The sequence below is a fragment of the Typopeltis vanoorti genome, chromosome 10, assembly GCF_054136105.1.
Source record: "Typopeltis vanoorti isolate ZY-2024b chromosome 10, IOZ_Tvanoo_1.0, whole genome shotgun sequence".
Classification (NCBI taxonomy): Eukaryota; Metazoa; Arthropoda; class Arachnida; order Uropygi; family Thelyphonidae; genus Typopeltis; species Typopeltis vanoorti.
The window spans coordinates 97,584,272-97,605,282 of record NC_143558.1 but is presented as its reverse complement, the minus strand read 5'-3'; the positions used below and the strand labels follow the sequence as shown (position 1 = coordinate 97,605,282).

At 35.3% G+C, this 21,011-nt stretch overlaps 1 protein-coding gene across 2 annotated transcripts in view; it reads right to left on the bottom strand.

Moving 5' to 3' along the window:
• Window positions 1-21,011, bottom strand: part of LOC150102617 (serine/threonine-protein kinase VRK1-like) — a 254,789-nt gene that overhangs the window by 160,590 nt on the left and 73,188 nt on the right. For both annotated transcript variants that reach the window (XM_090398681.1, XM_090398682.1), the window contains exon 2: window positions 10,407-10,528. In XM_090398681.1, coding sequence (XP_090254807.1) covers window positions 10,407-10,464 — 58 coding nt within the window. In that variant the 5' untranslated portion in view covers window positions 10,465-10,528. The remainder of the gene's footprint in view (window positions 1-10,406; window positions 10,529-21,011) is intronic.

The window sequence follows — 21,011 nt, the reverse complement described above, 5'->3', positions numbered from 1 at the left end:
TGTGACTGGTAAAAGTGACCATTCAGTCTTGACTTGGGAGATTGTAAAACATGAGGAATATTCTATCAAGCTTAGGAAGAAGCTTAAATCTGTACCATGACATAAAACATTGCAGGGAGAGGATGTTTGCTGTACATGGGAGATAGTTGAGGAGGGTTAATCAGATACGAGTGAGATGGATGAGTAATATCATTAAGCACGAGCTGCAGAAGAAAATACTGTGGAGGGTATATATAAAGAGAAAAGTAACTAGCAAACTCATGAACAATACAAGGCTCAGGCAAGAAAGGTGACCAGCATGGCAAGGAAGACAAAATCATATTATGAGTAGAATCTAGACAAGCAGGCCAAAGGAAATCCCAAAGAGTTCTTTCATTATGTGGCAAGTAAGAGGAAGAATGACTATGGAAGACTAACCTTAATGAGTGATGATGGTCATAAGGAGACAAAAGCAGATAAAATAGCTAAGTTACTGAGTGACCACTTTGCAAGGGGTTTATCATCCGAAGTGAGGTTACTGTTTTAACCTATGTGACAAACACTAATGTGGAACATAGGTGGAGAAATTGGAGGTTCTTAGGATACTGTAGAATCTCAGTGTAAATACTGCTGTGGGATATCAGCTAGGGTTTTGTGAGAATGTGCCAGAGAATAGGCAATGATTAAGCCTCTGATTAAGCTATGGTGGCTGCTCTTTTAAGCACGACACCCAGACCAGTACCCAGATCATCTGCAGATGATTTGATGCCCACACATCTCACCTGAATAGTGCAGCATAGGAAGCAGCTGACATATAAAAGTAAAAAAGCAACTACGGCTATCACTACTTTTCAACGTGCGAGGCATAAACGGTATCAATGCAGTGGCTAGACAGGATTCCGACTTAGAGGCATTCAGTCATAATCCCACGGATGGTAGCTTCGCATCACTGGTCACTCGATCAAGCACATGTACAAATTGTGAGAACCTGTGGTTCCTCTTGTACTGAGCAAGATTACTATCAGAACGACTAACCATCAGACTGAACTCTCTTGACACTGGCTAAATGGGCAATTTGCTATCACCTTGCTCAAAGAACCTAAAGACATTCAGTTGGAGATGTATGTGAAGCATGACATGGCTATGCATCTAGCCAACTATTACCTCTGTTACTATTATTTTAGGTCATAAGGGCAGTGATAAAGTCCTAATGAGCTTTATCGCTGGACCTAGTTTTTCAAACACAGGCTTGAACTGACTGAACCAGGGCTTAAGGAGAGTCAATTACTCCCAAAAGTCAGAATCCACTAAGGAGTGTGTAACAACTCGCCTACCGAAGCAACTAGTTCTGAAAATGGATGGCACTCCTGTGTCAAGCTGGTACTTGGTCCCCACCACAGATAAGCTTGACTCTTAGGCAGCAGTGAGTAGTAGGGTCACAGCAGCATGCATGGAAGGTGCTAGGTGTAAGCCCACCTGGAGCCACAGATCTTGATGGTAGTAGCAAATAATCAAGTGAGAACCTAGAGGAATGAGGTGGAAAAGGATTCCATGTGAACAGCAGTTGAACATGGGTCAATCGGTCCTAAGGGATATGAAAAATCTGTTCTAAAGCAGGATGTTGCAAGAAAAAAAAGCTGGTCCCACCAGTAGACCAAAAGGGAATCAGGTTAATATTCCTGGACATGGAGATCGGCCCCTCTGGGGCCAAGTGCGGTAATGCAACTGAACTCTAAGAAGTTGACAGGAGTCTCGGGGAGAGTTGTCTTTTCTTTATAAGAGATTGGCTCCCTGGAATCGGTTTGTCCAGAGAAAGGGATGCTATTCTCATAAATCACCACATTTCTGCGGTGTCCAGAGTGTTCCTGTTGGCCCTTCAAAATCCGAGGCAGAGAGTGCGATTTTTGTGCAGGACCATACTCATATCTGCAGCAGGTATTCAAGGTGAATAGCCACTAATCGTTATAGAGTAACGTAGGTAAGGGAAGTTGGCAAGATGGATCCGTAACTTCAGGAGAAGGATTTGCTCTGAGGATTGGGCAGAACTGTCCAGTGATGGAATGGTTGAGCCCAGGATAGCACCGGGGCATTCTTGTTGAATGCCTCAGCTGTGCCAGATGGCACATCTCGCACGACCACTTTGACCGGCAACTAACAGCCGACTCAAAACTGGCACGGACCAGGGGAATCCAACTGTCTAATTAAAACAAAGCAATTTGATGGTTGCTTGAGAGGCGATGCTGCCAATGTGCTTTCTGGCCAGTGTTTTGAATGTTTAAGTGAAAGAATATCAATCAAGTTTAGGGGGTATAAGCAGAGTAAACATGACTCTCTTTGAAGTAGACATCTTGTTTAGAATCCTAGTCCAGTCAGTTCTTCAAGTCCGTGTTTGAAAACCCTAGTGGAAGACCAGGTCCGGAACGCTCATTAGGAGTCAGTTGTAGAGAGAATGCTGCTCTTAGAAATGTGGGAACTTGTCACCCCACATGAACACCTATGTTCTGAGCTTTTGTAGGAAATTTGACTAGCAACCATCATTAGCTATTCGAGGAGGTGGTGTACTCTATTCAATCCAACATCCTATCCCAGCATAGCAATTGTTGGGAACCCTCTTGTCTGACTGTCTAGCAATGGATATCTCATTAGACTGATTGAAGGAATTGATGGGATGAACCTGGTCCCCAAATGAATTACTCTGTGAGATAAATCAAAATATATTTGAAGTTCCCAAATAGGGCTAGTTGGGAATTTAGCAGCTATAAATAAGATATATTTAAGGTAGTACTTAAGATAGGTTAAGATTGGAGAAAAGAAGTCACGTGCTCAGTGGTGTAGCTAAAGCGTTTGCCGCCCGGGGCGGTCCCTGAGTTTGCCCCCCTCTCAATACACACGAAAAATACTACAAGAAGTCAAAACAACAAATACGGAAATAAATTAGAACACTATGTTTATTTTTTAAGTAAAACTTTAATTTCAACATTCTAAAATGTTATTTATCTAGCTTTCCTGTTAGCAAAATCAATGATGATATTTCTTAATCAATTTTATTTAGAAAAACTCACAACACTTACAGCAATTATGAGGAAAATTCGCAGTAGTATTATAATATTTGGAAATGAGTTCTTGAGACTGTATTTTAGAATTAACTGCAAAAGTTCAAAAAAAGGGGCGGACTTCCCCCTCCTAGCTACGCCTCTGCATGTGCTTGGTCAAAGTATAAGTGATACAGCTGAGGTGCGAGTTTAACTGGCCGAATCCTCAGCAGCCCTGAACTGGCGTTAGCAGGGTGCTGGCCTAAATCACTGCCTTTATCATTGAAAATAATAATAACAGAGGTCATAGTTGGCTAGATGCATGGCTATGTCATTCTTCATGTAGATCTCCAACTGAACGTCTTTAGGTTCGAAACGTGGGATGATGACTGAATGCCATAAGGTTCATATACCACTTAATAAGAACTGAACGTTATTAGGTTCTTTGAGTGAGATGATAGCAAATTGCCCATTCTGCAAGTGCCAAGAGAGTTCAAAACTTGCCGATGACTAGTCATTGCGATAGTAATCCTGATCAGTATGAGGGGAACCACAGTTCAGACACTTGGTATGTGTTTTTGGTCGAGTAACCAAGAACATGTACCAAGTCAGTGGTGCAAAGCTATCATCCCTGGGATTATGACTGGAAGTCTCTAAGCCAGAATCCTGTTTAGTCACTGCAATGATATCATTCATGCCTCGCACATTGAAAGGCAGTGCTAGCCAGATTGCTTTCGTACTGTTACGGTGCTATCGCTCTGGCAATGAAGCAACTAAAACGGAAGCATCGTGACAGCCGTAGCTTCCTATGCCACAACATTCAGACACCAAATCATCTGCAGAACACCTAAGTACTGGTCTGGGTGACGTGCTTAAAAGAGCAGGCACACACTGTGATCTATTGAGCCTCATCCTCTGGTAGAGTTCAAAGGGAGTGGAAAGAAGGCTGAATAATTCCCTTGCATAAGGGAGGTTCTAAAACTGCAGTAGCAAATTACAAGCCAATCAGTATCTCAGGCATGGTGATAAAGTACTAGAAAATTGGTCAAAAAGAGAATTCAAGAATGGGTAGATAAAAATATGATAGTGTATCAGGGTCAACATAGCTCTGTGAAGGGTTGGTCATGCCTTAGTAATTTACTAACTTTTTATAATAGAGCAACAGCTGAGTTGGATAAAGAAAATGACCATATGATTATATTGCCAATGAATTTGAGATTACCACATGGAACTCTGTTATGCAAATTAGAACAAATGGAGATGGACATGACACTAGTTAAATTGATAAGAGGATAACTGCTGGACAGCTATAAAAAAAGTGGTATTTGGAAGGGAAGAACTGAAGCAAAAACAGGTGATTAGTGGTGTGCAGCAAGGTTCAGTGGTGGGACCATTGCTATTTAAATTTAATTCATACATGATATAGGAAATATAACAACCTGAAAGGAAATATTTAGTTATTCATTGATGATGCGAAATTAAGTAGAATGTAAGAGTTAATTAACCTCCCTACCGAAATGAAATAGTGAGACCAAATGGTACTTCTTATCCATGTTATTCAATGTTATTCAATCTTATCCATGGTTTACAGATTGTATCCAGATTTAGCTGGATCTATAGATGCCATGGCCGGTTGGGGGGGGGGGGTAAACAAGGCAATGTGGAAACTTTGCAGGATGATTTAATTAGGCTGTCAGTATGGGCAAAAGATAACGGGGGTCAGTTTAATGTGGAGAAATGTAAAGTTATGCATTTTGGGAAAAATATATAAGCTGTGTATTGTACGCCCACACTTCATAGAACTGAAATGTGCCAAGAATAGTCAATTCATGCTGAAGGGAAAAAAGAAATAAAGGATGTACGAATTGGTCACCAACACGCGAAATCACGCGCTTTATACATAACTGTTGTACAAACAAAATAGTTATACTTTAAGAACTAGAATTTTCATAAAAGAAAAGCTAATTTTCTGATGTATAATAATAAACATTCATCCCACGAAACACAGTGATTACCCTAATATCGGAATGGATTCTCCTTCTTTTGATATGCGCAGAAGTGTCTCACAACTGTGGGCATACAGTATCATATTGATGGCACTGTACACCAGGAAATGGATCAAGCTAGAGATTTAGGGGTAGTGGTAGACAGAGAGTTAAAGTTTAGAGGACATAGTGCTAATGTAGCCCATAAGATTACTTGGCTATTGAAGAACACACTAACAAACAGAAATAAGGAAGTTGTTATTCCTTTTTATAATGCCTTGATACATCAATGTCTGAATTAATGTGCTCAGGTCTGGTCTCATGGGTTTCTTGGGGATGGGGGAAATGGTGGAGAAGATTCAGAGATGAGCAACAAAGATGGTGAGTGGTCTGTGGAATGTTCCCTATGAAGATAGGTTGAAGAAGCATGGATTGCAGAAATTAGTTGATCGAAGGAAAAGAGGAGATATGATAGAAACGTTCAAGTTGCTTAAAGGTTTTCTTATAGGACTGATGCAGGGAATATATTTCAGCACTTGGCTATAGGAACAAGAACAAGTGGGTCAATCCCTGGAAGTTGAATAAATGTGTGGTTAGTAGTGGTTTGAGAACTACATTTTTTGATTGGAGAGATGTGAATGGGTGGAATGGGTTGCCAGAGTTAGTGTGAGTGCTTTGTCTTAATGGGTTCAAGAAGAGTTATGATGGATTGGGTCGTCTCCCACAATGATTCTTTGGATTCCACGGAGGTGCCCTTATAATAATAATAATTAGAAGTAAAGTAATTACTCCACCATGTGAGTTTCTATGTCCATAAATTCTTGAATGCTGATCACTGTGTAACCTTAAAAGGAAAAAAAAAAGTGCATATTTAATTTAAATTTTTCTATTATAACTGAATTTGTTTTTGATATTCTTTTCTCTTCCTGATATTGCCTAATTTCTGACATCATCCTTTTATTATTTGCTTTCAATTGTTGTATGGTTTCTTTTATCTTGATAAGATCCACTGTTGAAGATCAGATCTAAGCATTTCACACTATTCTTTAGATAAATTCAAATTACTAACAGAACTGTTGAATTTCATCTGTTCAATCCCAACAGGGATTTTTTACAATTTTAAAGGCTTTTGTCTGACGATGACATCTTATCTACACCAAGGAGAAAGTGCATTATCTTTCAATGCTGCAATATCTGGCAACAATGATAAAGCAGGTGATAGGAGATATAAAGAGAGAAGCAACGTTCTTATGGTGGATTCAAAGTTGCATATAACATCAAACGTTTTTTAACAGAAAATTCAGATACATTAGTTAAATTGAGGTAGCAATTTTATAATCTTTTGGTTCATTCTCATCAAAGACACAAAAAAAAGCAGTAATAATGAAGAGTCCACTTTTAATGTTGTCTCCTATTTCAGGTAATAAAACTATGCAGTCTTTGCGATATTATATTGCTGCTTAACACTTGTAAACAAACCACACATCGCAAAAGTAGTTCATGCTTATTTCACTACCTCATTTATGTCAAATGCAACATAAATTTAATTAAAAAATGAAATGCAAAATTGTATACAGAAATGAGTTAGTGTTATAGTATTTCTCATGTCTCCATTCCTTTTCTAGTTACTGATATATTCTTTTGAGAGCCCCAGCAGCTACAAATGGGCCAATATGCAACAATTTAAATTCATGATCACGCATGGTGGAACACATAATTATAATAAATATCCCCAAAACCTATGGAATGCATGCATGCACACACATATTTGTGTGTGTGTGTTAATTAAAAACTCCTACATGATGAAATTTTCAGATTGAATTCAAGACCCTGAAACACATTAAAATCTTCTAATTTCAGTTTAAAAAAAGTTTTAATTTGTTGTTCACTGTTATATTTCTCTTCTCAATACAGACCAATTTTTGTTAATTCAAAATGAAATAACCACCAGCAAGATTTTTTTTTTTTAAAATATTAATTGAAGTACCTATCTATATTGTAAATGCTCCAAAAATTGATCATGTTTTTCATTTTTGCATGCTTGATCTGAAATAAAGATTATGTTAACTACTTATTTTCTAAAAGTTATTGCTACTCCTTCAGTACTGATTATCATTTCTTTCAAGTAGTGAAAGAAATGATAATCGGTATAAACAATGATAAACTATGTTTGTGCTTTCTTTTCCAGATGTTTTGTCCTCATTATCTCAGCATATCCTATCTGAATTGATCTTATTCTATTAGCCTCAATTTCTAAGATTGTATATTGTCTTAACTAATGATAAGATAAATCATGTAACAAATGTTGTTTTGAAGTTTTGACACAGTAAATTTCTAGTCTGCTGTATGTAACTTAAAAAGTCTGGTATGCTGGCAGGCTAACCATCTGCTGAATTTATTATTCCAGTACAGCTGAAAGAATTACTATTAAGTGCTACTTCCATGGAGTCCAGGGAATCATCATGGGAGGGCACACCACTCCACCAACATGCAACAACACTACCACCATAAACAAAATGCCATCTACTGCCTACCATCAATATTTTATTGTCTGTAAATTGCATGTATTCTAATGGCCAATTTGCCTGTATGTGGGGTGAAAAACCCAAGTTTCCAGGAGAAAAAAACCATGATACTTCTGCATGAAAATGGCTAACTCACCTTCCATTTTTCAAAAAAAAAGCACAGAACGAATTCTTTCATTATGATGAGAATTCAACTCGAGTCTTTTTCAACTGAAGGGGACACAACATCCTGTTGTTCTTCCAATTGTGCTGCAATATTCCTAAGGAAATGATCAAGGATATTAGGAGAGCATGTTAGGATCATAAGGTACTCCTGTGAGAGAATATACAACTCTTCCAATTTGGTGAACAAAGTTGGAAAAGGGATGCTCCAAAAATTACGAAGACTGCAGTTTGCCAAGAAAATAACACCAGAGTTAGGAAAGTTTGAGCTGAGAAATCCAACCTTAAAGCACAGATTGGAGACTCCATGTATCATGTCTGATGTATTGCAACTATCCTTTCTCTGATAAGCCACACTGTATGGTGATGTAGTGATGCAGCTGAACAAGTTGCTGCTTATGTGGATACAGTTACATCTCATTGTATTGGTTCATATTTGGGTCAGCAAAGCCAGTGTGTTGTTATTGTGCATCCAGACATGTTTTGAGTAAAACTCAATAAGATTTCAATGAAAAAGTGTTCTAGATATCTTTCAACTGTGAGGAATTTCAACTGAACAAGTTGCTGCTTATGTGGATACAGTTACATCTCATTGTATTGGTTCATATTTGGGTCAGCAAAGCCAGTGTGTTGTTATTGTGCATCCAGACATGTTTTGAGTAAAAATCAATAAGATTTCAATGAAAAAGTGTTCTAGATATCTTTCAACTGTGAGGAATGAAGAATAAATGACTGAATTGAATAATTTAATGAAAAATGAATCATACAGATTGGTGGACATTATGAAACAAACGAGGAAATAAAAGTTTCTTGATACATATTCACTTGATGAATGAAAATTTCCTCACAATGATCTTAACACTATCAACCTGACTTGAGCTGTTGCAATGTTCAGCCAAACAATAATAAACCATTGCTGCAATCGTCTCCACACTAACTGGATACAGGCCTATGCACCAACTCCTAACTTAAAAACCGTGAAAGGCAATGGAATCATGATATTGACTTACTCTGCTAGATATAACATTTTTTTGATATTTCAGTTTCAGTTAGATTTTTTGATATATAAACAAAGGGCACTCCTAAGTACTTGTGATTATTTGTCATATTTCCCCCCCCACCATCCACTGATGTTCTGTTCATGGAAATCTAATAAAAAATAAACAGAACAAAATCAAGAGGATGCTGCAATTATTGAAGCACACTTTCAAAATGAAAATTCAACTGTGCAAGAGGACCGAACTTTAGCATTTGTTTGAGTACTTCAGTGAAAATTAGACAGAACTTAAAGTTTAGGCACATGGAAGTATCTAAAATAAATGAAAAACAAAATATACATGTTCCATGTGAAAAACAGAAAAAATGAAGATAACTATCAGTTACAGAGTCATAATAAGACAATTCTTCCAGCCATAGGTCTGAACTGTCAGCTATGCCAGTCCCGAGCCCGGATAAAAATAGGGAGGGATTGAGGTGGTGCTGTACCTTCACGTAAAAGTGGCTCACGGCCATTGAATCACCATACGAAATGAATGAATGAATAAGTAAGTGCAACATTTTACCATGGAATATCAAATATTAAAATAGTCGCAACAACATTTTCTCAAGGATACAAAAATTTAAGACACAAGCAATCTAGGAACCGAAGTTTGAGGACTTGTTAGCCAAACAGACCATCAATCGATTTTTCAGTTTAATAGATACTGTTAATGACTTCCACACAAAACTTGTGATAACAAATATATAAAAACTCATTTCCAATGTACATCATGTGCTGGACTAGTTGGCTGAGTGGTTAGTGTACCTACTCTAACAGGTCATGGGTTCGAATCATGCTGTGGATGTTTGTGATTATCTTTAGTTAGATGGATTTCACTGCCTGATATGAGACCATCATCCTGCTTATTAAAGGCCTGAAGTGGATTGAAAAAATTCCATGTTTAGTCTCTAGAGCAGGGTTTCTGGACATGTAAAAAAAAAAAAAAAAAAAAAAGATTAAAATTTTAAAAAATTATAAAATAAAAAATAGAAAAAAAAAAATTAATCTGCTCACGGTACTGATATATTATAGACTTACAACCTTTCGTGAGTGGGAATGGCATAAGTGGTCTATCCATGCATAAACAATAAATTACTGTTTAGTGAAGGATTATGCCAGATTGATCCATGATTTATATTTTGAAGATGACAAAAACTAAGCATGATGTGAATGGACCACATTATTGTGCCTGGAGCATTTGTGCAATCACTACTGGAATAGAATAATATATTTAAGATACTTTTTCAAGCCAGATAGATATGACTGTAGATATATAAAGAGACTGAATTAGCACTAGGTTTGCTACAGGATTTTCAAGAATATACAAATAAATGATGAACAAAGATCTTAGGGAAGATATATATCTGAGGTGCATTAGATATAATTCCAAATATGCTTGAGACAGCATTGAAAGCACTGTGCTTTAAGTGACGCACAGAAAAATTCTAGATGAGCAAGATGATCGAAGTAATTTTTGCAAATGGGGACAATCAAATCTAATCTCCACAATTAAAATAATCTGTTGTACCCTTTCTCACTTTTGTGTTATAAGCAACTGGAATCGACATGTTACTTTTGTGACACCCTGCATTTAAAAAAAAAAAAACCTGATTTTTAATATCTGCGATACAAAAATTTGTTACCATTTTAATTTTAGGTGCTTTTCAAGTTATATCAACATTACCTTTTTTCTTCTTCTTTGGGTTTTCACCTTCAGATTCTTTTTGTTTTCTCTTAGGCATAATGAAAATGATCAGTGAAGATTAATGTTTAAAGCCGTAACTTCCCCATGAGTTAGTGAGAATCCTATTAAAAAATCCCCATAATCAGGAATTAGTTTTTTTTTAAAAAAATAATATATAGCACAGAATATTCACCAATAAATGTCTAAATGTCAAATTAAACATAACATGTATTGGATGGGAGAAAGGGAGCACACACACCTGAATATATACCAAACAATGCATAAAGCATAGATGACTATATACAAAAATTAAGCAGGTTTATTCTGAGCTGTCCTCTTATTATATATATATAAAGAGGCCACTACACTATGCTTGGGTGCAGAATTAAATCCCAGCATGGCTCAAGAGAGGACAATACATTTCTATGATGCAAAATTCTTGGTACATCAAGCATTTAAGTGAAAAAAGGTTGCAAATATCATTAGTAGGCAAAAAAAAAAGATGATGTCAGCTTAGGCTGACAATATCTAATGTTGATAAGAAGAAGGATAAAGTAATCAAGAGATATTAGTGCAATGAGTGTGATGGACTAGATCTGACTAAACTGCAAGGCAAAACAGGCGAGCAAAAACACAAACTCGGTTACTTACTTCACATGAGCAATGCAGTCATTTTCTGTTAACTTCATATCCAATAACAGAATACATAAAAGGTACATGTTGAACAATGGAAGAATGTTATTACAGATGGTAAGTGCATGCCTCCAACACTGATTTTGGAAATTATGCTTAAAAGTATGCCAAAGCAATTGAAGGCTATGAGGTAGTTATAGTATATTTGTTAAACGATGTGTTATCTGGTTGGTTTATTATCAGTTTAAGGGGGGATAGGCAACTAAATTGTCAGAGAAAAGAGTAAAGTTAAACCTTCCATATATGACTGACTGAACTCACCTTCAGCTGAAAAGTTCTCTTCAATGTTCCTTGCGTTTTAGATGAAATTCAAACCAAAATATTTTCAGCCAATGGGTATGCTAATGGAGTTACTGTGGATTGAGGAGCATTTTCCTTATGAAGAAAGGAATGCTTTCTAAGATGATGATATGCCAATCTTATATGACAAGAGGTAAAAACTGGAAGGACTCTGAAGGGGAGATAAAATTATTTCTTTCAAGGTTCTAGTATAAAGATTACATAACTCTAAAAAAAAAAAAAAAACTTTTACTTTCACATCAGATTTGCTTATAAGAGACAATGTTCCCTCTATGCAGTGCATATGTGAGCATGCACATCAATCATAATGGAGTGTAAAAGCCTATTATTACCTGAGTTCACGAAATTTTTCCTTTAAGGTTTTCTAATTTACAGTCAATTTTTGGAATGTATCATAAAAATGAATTATATGACTTATTTTATTTAATAATGTCCCCACTCCAATATTACTCTAAACTGTTCCAACTTAATAGACTCTAATTAGTTACTTTTTTAGCCTATGCCGTGTGGGCAAAATCAGCAAGTTGTAGAGGTATTTGTTTAGAGAAGAGTCAGATATCCAAAATTATTTTATTAGAGTGATCATAATAAGACTTTAATTACCCAAATATTGATTGGGTAGCAGTAATACCCCATGAGAAGAATAAACTGAATTTATCTAGCTCTCGTGAGACAACTTCCTCAAGCAATATGTGACAGCAGGAACTTGAGATTAAAGAGTGTTAGATTTAATTATAGTGTCAGAGGACATTTCAGTTAAAGACGTAACTATTCTGCCTCTGGTCAGTGACAGTCATGCAGTACTCACTTTCCAAGTGAGTAAGTTTCTGAATGTTTCATTCAATAAAGGTTATATGCCAAACTACAAAGCCGGAAATTATGACCAATTGAGGAGTATACTGAGTTCAGTGCAATGGTATTGGTTGCTGAATGAGAAGAACATTGACATTGCATGGGAAACATTTAAAAGGTACTTAAATGATGCAATATCAGAATATCTCCCATGAGTTCGAAGAATAAATAGGGCAGGAGTCAAATGAATGTAAAATCTTATTAAGCAAGAGATTCGTAAGAAAAGGATGATGTGGAAGGAATACCGTGTGCATAAGGATGATGTGCATCATGAAAATTATAAGCAGCAGGCTAGAATAGTCACAACTATGGTATGGAAAGCAAAGTCTGGTTATGAAAAGAATCTGGTTCTGCAAGCTAAAGATAACCCACAAGAATTATATTGATTGCTGCAAGTAAAAGGAAGAATGAATATGAAAGAATAACTCTACTGAATGCAGATGGTTTGAGGGTGACAGATGCAGAAGAGGTTGTTCAACTAAGGGATGCCCACTTTACTAAAAGCTATCAACTTGGTGTATGCAGCAAGTTCACTGCTACCTTTTCACTGGATAAAGAAACTCAGATATATGAAGAGATGGTATTAGAGCTGTTGCACAAACTGAATAAGAATTCAGCAACAGATACTAATGGGATATTAGCACAGGTGCTAAAAGAGTGTTCAGCTGAACTGGTTACTCCTTTAACCAGGCTATAATTTGAGTCTCAAAACAGAGAAGTTTCTGCAGGAGTGGAAAGAATTTATGGTAATCCCATTGGACAATGGTGGTGCAAAGACCGATGTATCCAACTATCCACCAATCAGTATCTCAGGAGTGATGGTGAAGATTTCCAAAAAGTTGGTTAGGGCTTACATTCAGAAATGGGTTGGCAGAGAATCTCTTCTGTTCATTGCACAGTAGATATTCTCTACTCTGCAATGAACAGCATGGATTTACTAAAGGAAGGTGATGTTTTAGCAACTTGCTCACATCCTATAATAATGTTGAGTTAGACAAGGGGAATGGATACATTATGATATTTTTGGAATTTGTTAAGGCTTCTGACAGAATACATAATGAAAGCCTACTAAATAAATTGGAGAAATATGGGAGTCTGCAAGATAAGGTAATCAGTGGTGTACCACAAGGATCAGTCCTTGGTCCACAATAGTAAGTTGAGAAGGAGAGCAGATATAATTAATAACATTGATGCCTGAGTTGGGTTAGTTGAAGGGAAGTTAAAATTATTTAGGACAGATAGGTTGCATTTGGGGCAACTTCTGTATAATAAAACTGAGGATGCATAGAGTCAAGATAAAGTGAGCATGGCTGAGCAAAAAAGAGAGTGGAAATGGACATTAATATTCAAGAAGTATTAGGAGGACTAAAATCTAAGATAGAATGGCCACTTCAAAAAAATAAACATGAAAGATTAGCAAAGCAAGAGTATGAAGCAAAAATGGCAATAAAAAAATAACAAAGATATAAACAACCAGGTGATTAGAAGATCAAAACGTAAAAATTATTCAAATGAGATTTGAAAGAAAATTGATCATAAACTGTTGTCAGATAATCTTAATTTGTTAGATTGCCATAATAATAATTATTTATATGGGCACTCCATGGAGTGAAAAGACTCATTGTAGGAGATCCACTCTATCCATTAACACAGCCTATCATACATCTCCTTAAACCTATTCACTGTTGGGAGACTTACAACCAGCTCTGGCAATCCATTCCACTTGTTCACCACTGTCCAAGTAAAGAACTTAGTTTGCACATTCCTACTTAGAATACTTCCAACTGTGATCTCTTGTTTTCTCCTTACTCCCCATGTACTGAAAAATTTCTTTTGTGTCAATCTTATAATATCCCTTTAGTAACTTAAAAGTTTCTATCATATCCCCCTCTCCTCTGTCAGCTAAACTCTGCAACCCACACACTCTCAAATTCCTCTTCTTCCTCTTTTAGCTCTACAACCCTTTATAGGTTTTGGCTTGCTTCACAATATTTTTCTATTCTACTCTATTCAGAGTAGTATTTTTCCAAATCTTAATTTTAAGAATTCCAAGGTCTTTCTCAACCTCATCTAACCACTTCTTCTTCTCTGTCCAATTATTTTCAATTTATATATATTTTTAACTCCTCTACTTTCTTCCATCCTTTTTAAATGGCCTATCTATGCAATTCTTTGTGCCTTAATAAATCTAACAATATCTTCATTTATTAATTTGCTAATTTCACTATTTGTTCTTATTTTCCAATTGTCATCCTTATCTTTAATTGGTCCATAAATTTTTCTCATTATTTTCCTTTCCCTCAATTATTCTAATAGTGAATATTCCACAGACTTGGTCACTTACCTCTGTATCCTCTCCACCTCACGATTCCCAAGAAGAGTCAGTGACCAAATCTGTTCAAAGTAGGCAACAAGTGGTCAGATCATAACCATATAAAGAGGGATAATAACATCCTTATCATTACTTGTCAATGTGTTCTTCAGCATCCAAGAAATCCTCTGCTGTGGTAGAAACAAGGGGGAAGGATTAACAAGGTGAAGCCTCAGCAGCAGGCATGAAACGATCATGTACCACTGTGGTATACTGGTTAAAGCCAATAAGATTCCAAATTACTAGGCCATCCTCATTTGTTCAGTATCCAGGTAACTACCTATAATAGGTTGCACTACAGCTTAAGGACTGGACATTAAACCAGAAGCTCTGATCAGTTTCACACATTCTTTAAAAGGATATGTGGAGGTCTCCTTCCTGTTATCTAACTATCCTTTTTTTTAAATGTTACACAATAATCAGTATTCATTAGGGCAGTAGAGTAATGGCTAACAAAATTATGATACTTTGGTATAGTGTTTAAATTGTAACATAGCATGTCTTTGTATGTGTGTGTACACTCCAGATGATGACCCTAATATGAAATTCAAGATTATTACTCCTAACACAGCAGAATTCATAATTATATCATAATAATCTTACTGTCATTTATAACATAATTTTGATTGCTAGTTGGCCAAGAGTGAGTGTCTTTACTCTCTCCAACCAATAGGTTGGATTTAAATCTCACTATGGTGTGTGCGGTTTGTAAATAAATCTAACAATATCTTCATTTATTCATTCATTTATTTATAAATCTAACAATATCTTCATTGGTAGAGCCTCTGCTACTAATGGCTCAGTTAAGTAAGTTTGAGCACGGTTAGTAGTTGGAAGGGGGCCAATCGTTCGATGCTGTCGGCACACTCTCCCTCGATGAGTCTTTGGACTCCCTGGAGGTGTCAAAATAATAATAATAATAATAATAATAATAAAATGTCATTAAGGTGTAGATGATTTTCATTATTTGGTGAAAACTGCTTCTGTGATGACGAGATCTGAAATGACTTGAAAAAAGTTCCATGATTAGTGTGCATAAAGCAGGATTCCCACATTATCTAATATTTAGTCCATCCATGAAACTAAAATTCATTATAAGTCTACAACCTTTTGTGGATGGGAGTGACTAAAAAATGGTTCAATTTATACCAAATTTGAAATACCTCAACAAATATTAGTAATGATTCCAAATTTTATTAAATTCATCCTGACAGGGTAACACTATTATTGTGCAGGGGCAACATAAATCTATACATCTCATTCACAGTTGCTAAATGACCTAAAAGGATTTTTATCTTGTAACATGCACAAAAATGGGTAAATAATGCAGACATTTTAACCAGAGTTTCAACATGACCTCAAAACTTATCTAACTACTCAAATGAATTTTAAGTGAATTAAGAATGAAATGTGGACTAATTTAAAAATGCATTAATAAACTAAAAGTAATATTCAACTTGGCTCTCATATCTGCCAACTGTTAGAAACTGGCACACATCCCTGACCCTACCAACCATTAATACTGCTTCTTCATTATAGATTTCTATGAAAGTATTCACTATGGGAAAAATTTAAGTACAAAACTGAATTTAATGACATATTGTACTTCTGATTATGAAGATTCTCTCTCTCTCTCTCTCTCTCTCTCTCTATATATATATATATATAGATTTTTTTTTTTTCCCTTGAAGTACTCAGCAAGCAATTCCTTCAACTCCATTTATCAGATGTTTTATCAGATGCACTATTTTATGATTTCTCTATTTTACATGCTCACAAATATCTAAATGACCATATTTCATAATTCAGTTTTATTATGAAAATACAACCTGGCAATGAACACAAACAATATTTCAACATTTGCAGAACAAAATTTTCTGTATATCTCATAGTGGTCAATGTCAGAACACTATGACATTGACCACTATGCGATATACAGTGGTCAATGTCAGAACAACCACCGTTACGTCCTAGTTTGTTTTCTAAAAATTCAGTATCCTTATAAACAGCTAGGATTTTGGCGATGACAATGTGGCACGTGAAAAAAAAAGAGAAAGTCCCATACAATCTAAGAAAAAAGAATTAAATCTATTTATTACACATAAGTTTGACAATATCCAAGACGATCAATATAAAAGCGCATCTTGCAATAAACACTCTCATATATAATGATATTCATCAGCATGCACACACACACACAAGTCAAACCTGAATCTAGCAATTTTTGTTAATATGTCATATGTATTTGTTATCTATAATGTGTACCTTTTTACTATTACAAATAATTTTGGATAATTTGGCCCCACAAAAGTGGTCCATTTTAAGCTAAAAGTGAGATGACAACCAATTTGAGTAGAAATCCAAAATACTAGTTTAAATTATATTCTATCCAGCCTGAGCACAGTTATTATTTGCTCAGGCAGGATGGAACATTGTTATATAACTGACGGTATTGTTATAATACCTTCAAGGATTCCACGGACTTATCACGGGAGGGCACACTTCATCATCAGCACTTCTTAAACCTCCACTTGAGGCATGCGATAAAACAAAACTCCATGGTGAACTAATATGAATACTATATGGTGATAAGCTGTGGGAGAAATGAGGTTGGCAGAGTATGGGAATAGGATATCATAAATCTGACAATGCAGATTAATGCTGTGTATCAAGAGTTAGGCAAATAAATAGAGTAGGAGTGAAACAGATGAACAGTAAAATTAGGCAACCAATGTGGGAAAAGATGTAATGGAGTGATATTACACAATTGGTAGTGGTCAGATGCATTAGGAACATAAAATGAAGGTAAAGCATGAGAAACTTTCTTTACCATGCTTGTCACTTTTGAGGGCATTCTCCCACATTTTGGCAAGCAAGGGAAAAAACTGTTATAACAGAGTGAGATAGGTGAATAGTACTAATAACAAACTCACATGGAAAACAATATAGTGCAGTTATTAAATGAGCACTTTGTCAATATCATACTGGTATGAATATTATGCAAATACTAGAGGAACTAGAAATGAAAGAACCAGAGATATATTAGGTATTGAGTCAGCTAGGATGTTGAATATATGGCATATTACCACATAGTTTTATTCTAAATGTGCAAAAGAACTTGTGTATGGCCATGATTGTTGTTTAATGAGAGTTTTGGAATAGCAAGGATCCTAAGGACTCTAATCAAGGCAAGACAGTGCTGCTACTGCTGCATGAAAAGAGTGCTAGAAAGAAAGTTTCCTATTATAGAACAGCACGTAGATCAACAGTTGCAGTTATTAGAGACACTAGAGAGAATATCGGAATTAAGTGAGAGATGAATGACTATGATGATCAGCATGGACTTGCTTCAGCAATTTAACAGAATTTAATAATAATGTGTTGGTCAAGGGGAACTCATGTGGTGATATTCTTTGACTTCACAATGACATTTAACAGATTACCCCAAAGGGAATAGAAGCTAGGAGATTGGGATGGACAACAGATAGGTCAAATTTAGGTGACTAAGGCAATTTCAGTAGTCTGTTGATTATGAGAAGAGATTACGATATATAAATTGGAGCTTATAGGAAAAGAGACCATCCGTATAAGTTGATGAGAGTAAAAGCCCTTCCATGAAAGTTGTAAAGGGGGGAGAGGGTGAGTAGCTTTATACACAGTGAATATGTATAAGGTATAACAAGACTGATGTTTCTCACTAAATCAGACCTCTCATGATGAGTCTGTTGAACCTACAATGTTTATTATGAGAATAATAATAACAATATATGGCTTAGTAAAAATGGAAACACTTTTTTGATGTGTGTTCACATTTTTAACATTTTTAAACTACCATACAGTTGGTTATTCACAACGATATTAGTTGCAGTTACAATGTACATTATACATTAATTCGAAAAAAAAAAAAAATAATTTTTCCAATATTTTGGCAAAATTAAATTTCCCATCCCATAACACTAGGGGGCACTATTTAGGATGATGGCAATTAGACTTGCATTTGTTGTTCCGCTTTGGTCATACTAAGCTTATGTAGTGCATGGGTACATACACACCAGTTTGTTCAATGTTCTCTGATGATGATGGCAATTTGACTTTGCCAAAATATTGGAAATATTAATTAAGTTTTCCTAATTAATATATAATGTATGTTGTAACTTTAAGTAATATCATACTGTTCAGCAAGAAAGATAACTTGTGGTGGAAGTATAAGTGTGTACATTTCCTATTTGGCAAGACTGAGTTATTGTCTTCTTTTTGTAATGCAAAGTAAAGTTTAGGGTCCTGGCTGCTCAGATATGCTGTTGGATCCTATTTCATCTTAACCTATACTTTGGATCCGTCAATTTGTCACTACGATGTTCTTAAACAAAAAAAAATAAGTTTCTAGTTGATTTCTAATCCAAATATAGAGAAAATTTATATTTATTGACTGCGCCACTCTATATCTAAATTAGTCCAAGAATTAAAGTAAAACCAACTCTCAACTATTTCCCTTTTATGTGTTGTTATTATGTATACAGGCAGAGTTTACTTAACTTATTTAATTCACCCGCTTTGGTTCGATTATTTTATGAACGGTGCAGTAAAAAAGATTCGGGCAAAGTACAACTTTAGATCAACAAAACAAACATTTAATATAGGCTTACAAATTATACACTTTAGTTTAAATCACTGAATAAGGTATTACAAACATTTTAGCTCATCTGGTAATATAATCATATAATTTCAGGCAATGGTTAATCTGTTGTCTGAAATACAGCTTTCACAAAATTAAATGGACCATTTTAAAAAAGTTCAATGTCATAAGTTCCTTAGTAACCAACTACATTAATATCTTATAGTTACTTAAGTTTCAAATACAATATAAGGGCGGCAACACTTCTTCACAAGTATATCCTCTTAAATCCACACTCCAGCTATTCTCTGCAAAAGTTACTGTCAATGTAGGGATATTTTAGGAAGAAACACACACACACGTATCTCCGCATAGGAGTAACAAAGTTGGTTAATTCTTACCGGTAAATTTCCTTGTTCATCTACTTATATACAGACACCTTTTATAACTGTAATCACTTAAAATAATTAACAGCACTCATTAAAAACAAATCCTCTTAGTAATAACTGAATAAATTAATGGTCGCAATTCACATAGTTAAAGGTTCTTGCTTGGAGCAAAACGCTTGTACTATCTTTGACATCACTTGTTCAATTCAGTATTCTACCAATAACTCATGAATTAAGGTAACACGCAGTAATTCTTTAACTTGAAGTTTTTATGCACAGTTGCCTATTCTTCCAGCATTTAATTAATCTTTTAGGCACTATATCTCTTAGCACAGCTATCGTTTAAATTTAACCTTGCTGTATCTACTTATTCTCTTAGTTACTCCGTGCTATTCTTCAAGTTTCTGTGTGTTCCTGAAAGGTCGGTCCTGAGTCAAAATCCCAACAAAATTATCACTAGTCATCCAGTCAATCTACTAGTCGAGGAGCGAGTTACTAGTAAGTTGAGGAATGACAAATAAACCTTAGTGAGCTACTAGACTGACTCGCCGACTCGCTGTCATCTCACTCTGATTCCCCTGAATGAATCGTTTTGTCTGCTCTTCACTTATTTATATATATATATATATATTCCTTCTTCCCGCCGAAATTATTCTCGTGCTCTATTTCTACTAAAATCCTTTTCCAGCCCTTCAATACTGATCTGCCACGCTCTGTTCTAAACTTGTGCTTGCTATCTTACATACGTCTCCATGACAACTAAAACAAAATATAATAAAACTGAGGCATTGCACAACGTTATACCTCTACATACAGGAACAAATAAGGAATATTTACATTTCAATTAATATACAGTTAAAATGTTGAATACAAATTCTTATAATATTAACATAGCAATAAATAAAATAAACTTAATAATATTTTATATTTTAATACAGAGTCTTTTCACTATTATTATATATCATTGATTAATTAATTATTAATAGAACTAAAAGGTAGTTACATGAGTATTAATTTATAAACAAGTGATTTACATTAAATGATAATTACAAGTATAGCTTATGTGATGGAAGATCATGTTGGATTCTGAAGTAAATATTAATTACTCAAATATCTATATATTCAGAATCCAACAAAGGCTTACTCTTCCTCTGAAAAATTTTTCATACAAGCCCTTTTTGTGGAGGAATCAGATTTCTTAGTTCCTTTCCGAGTTCTTAAGTAGTACCTAGTTTGATTAAACTTGGTTCCTTATCATGACTTGTGCATTTATTCTCATTCACTTTTTCATTAGAATTCTTATTACTTTGATTATCCAAGTCAGCATGTCTTCTATACCTGTAGTATGGGACTATCTTCAGAATTAAATTCATTTTCTCCATTGA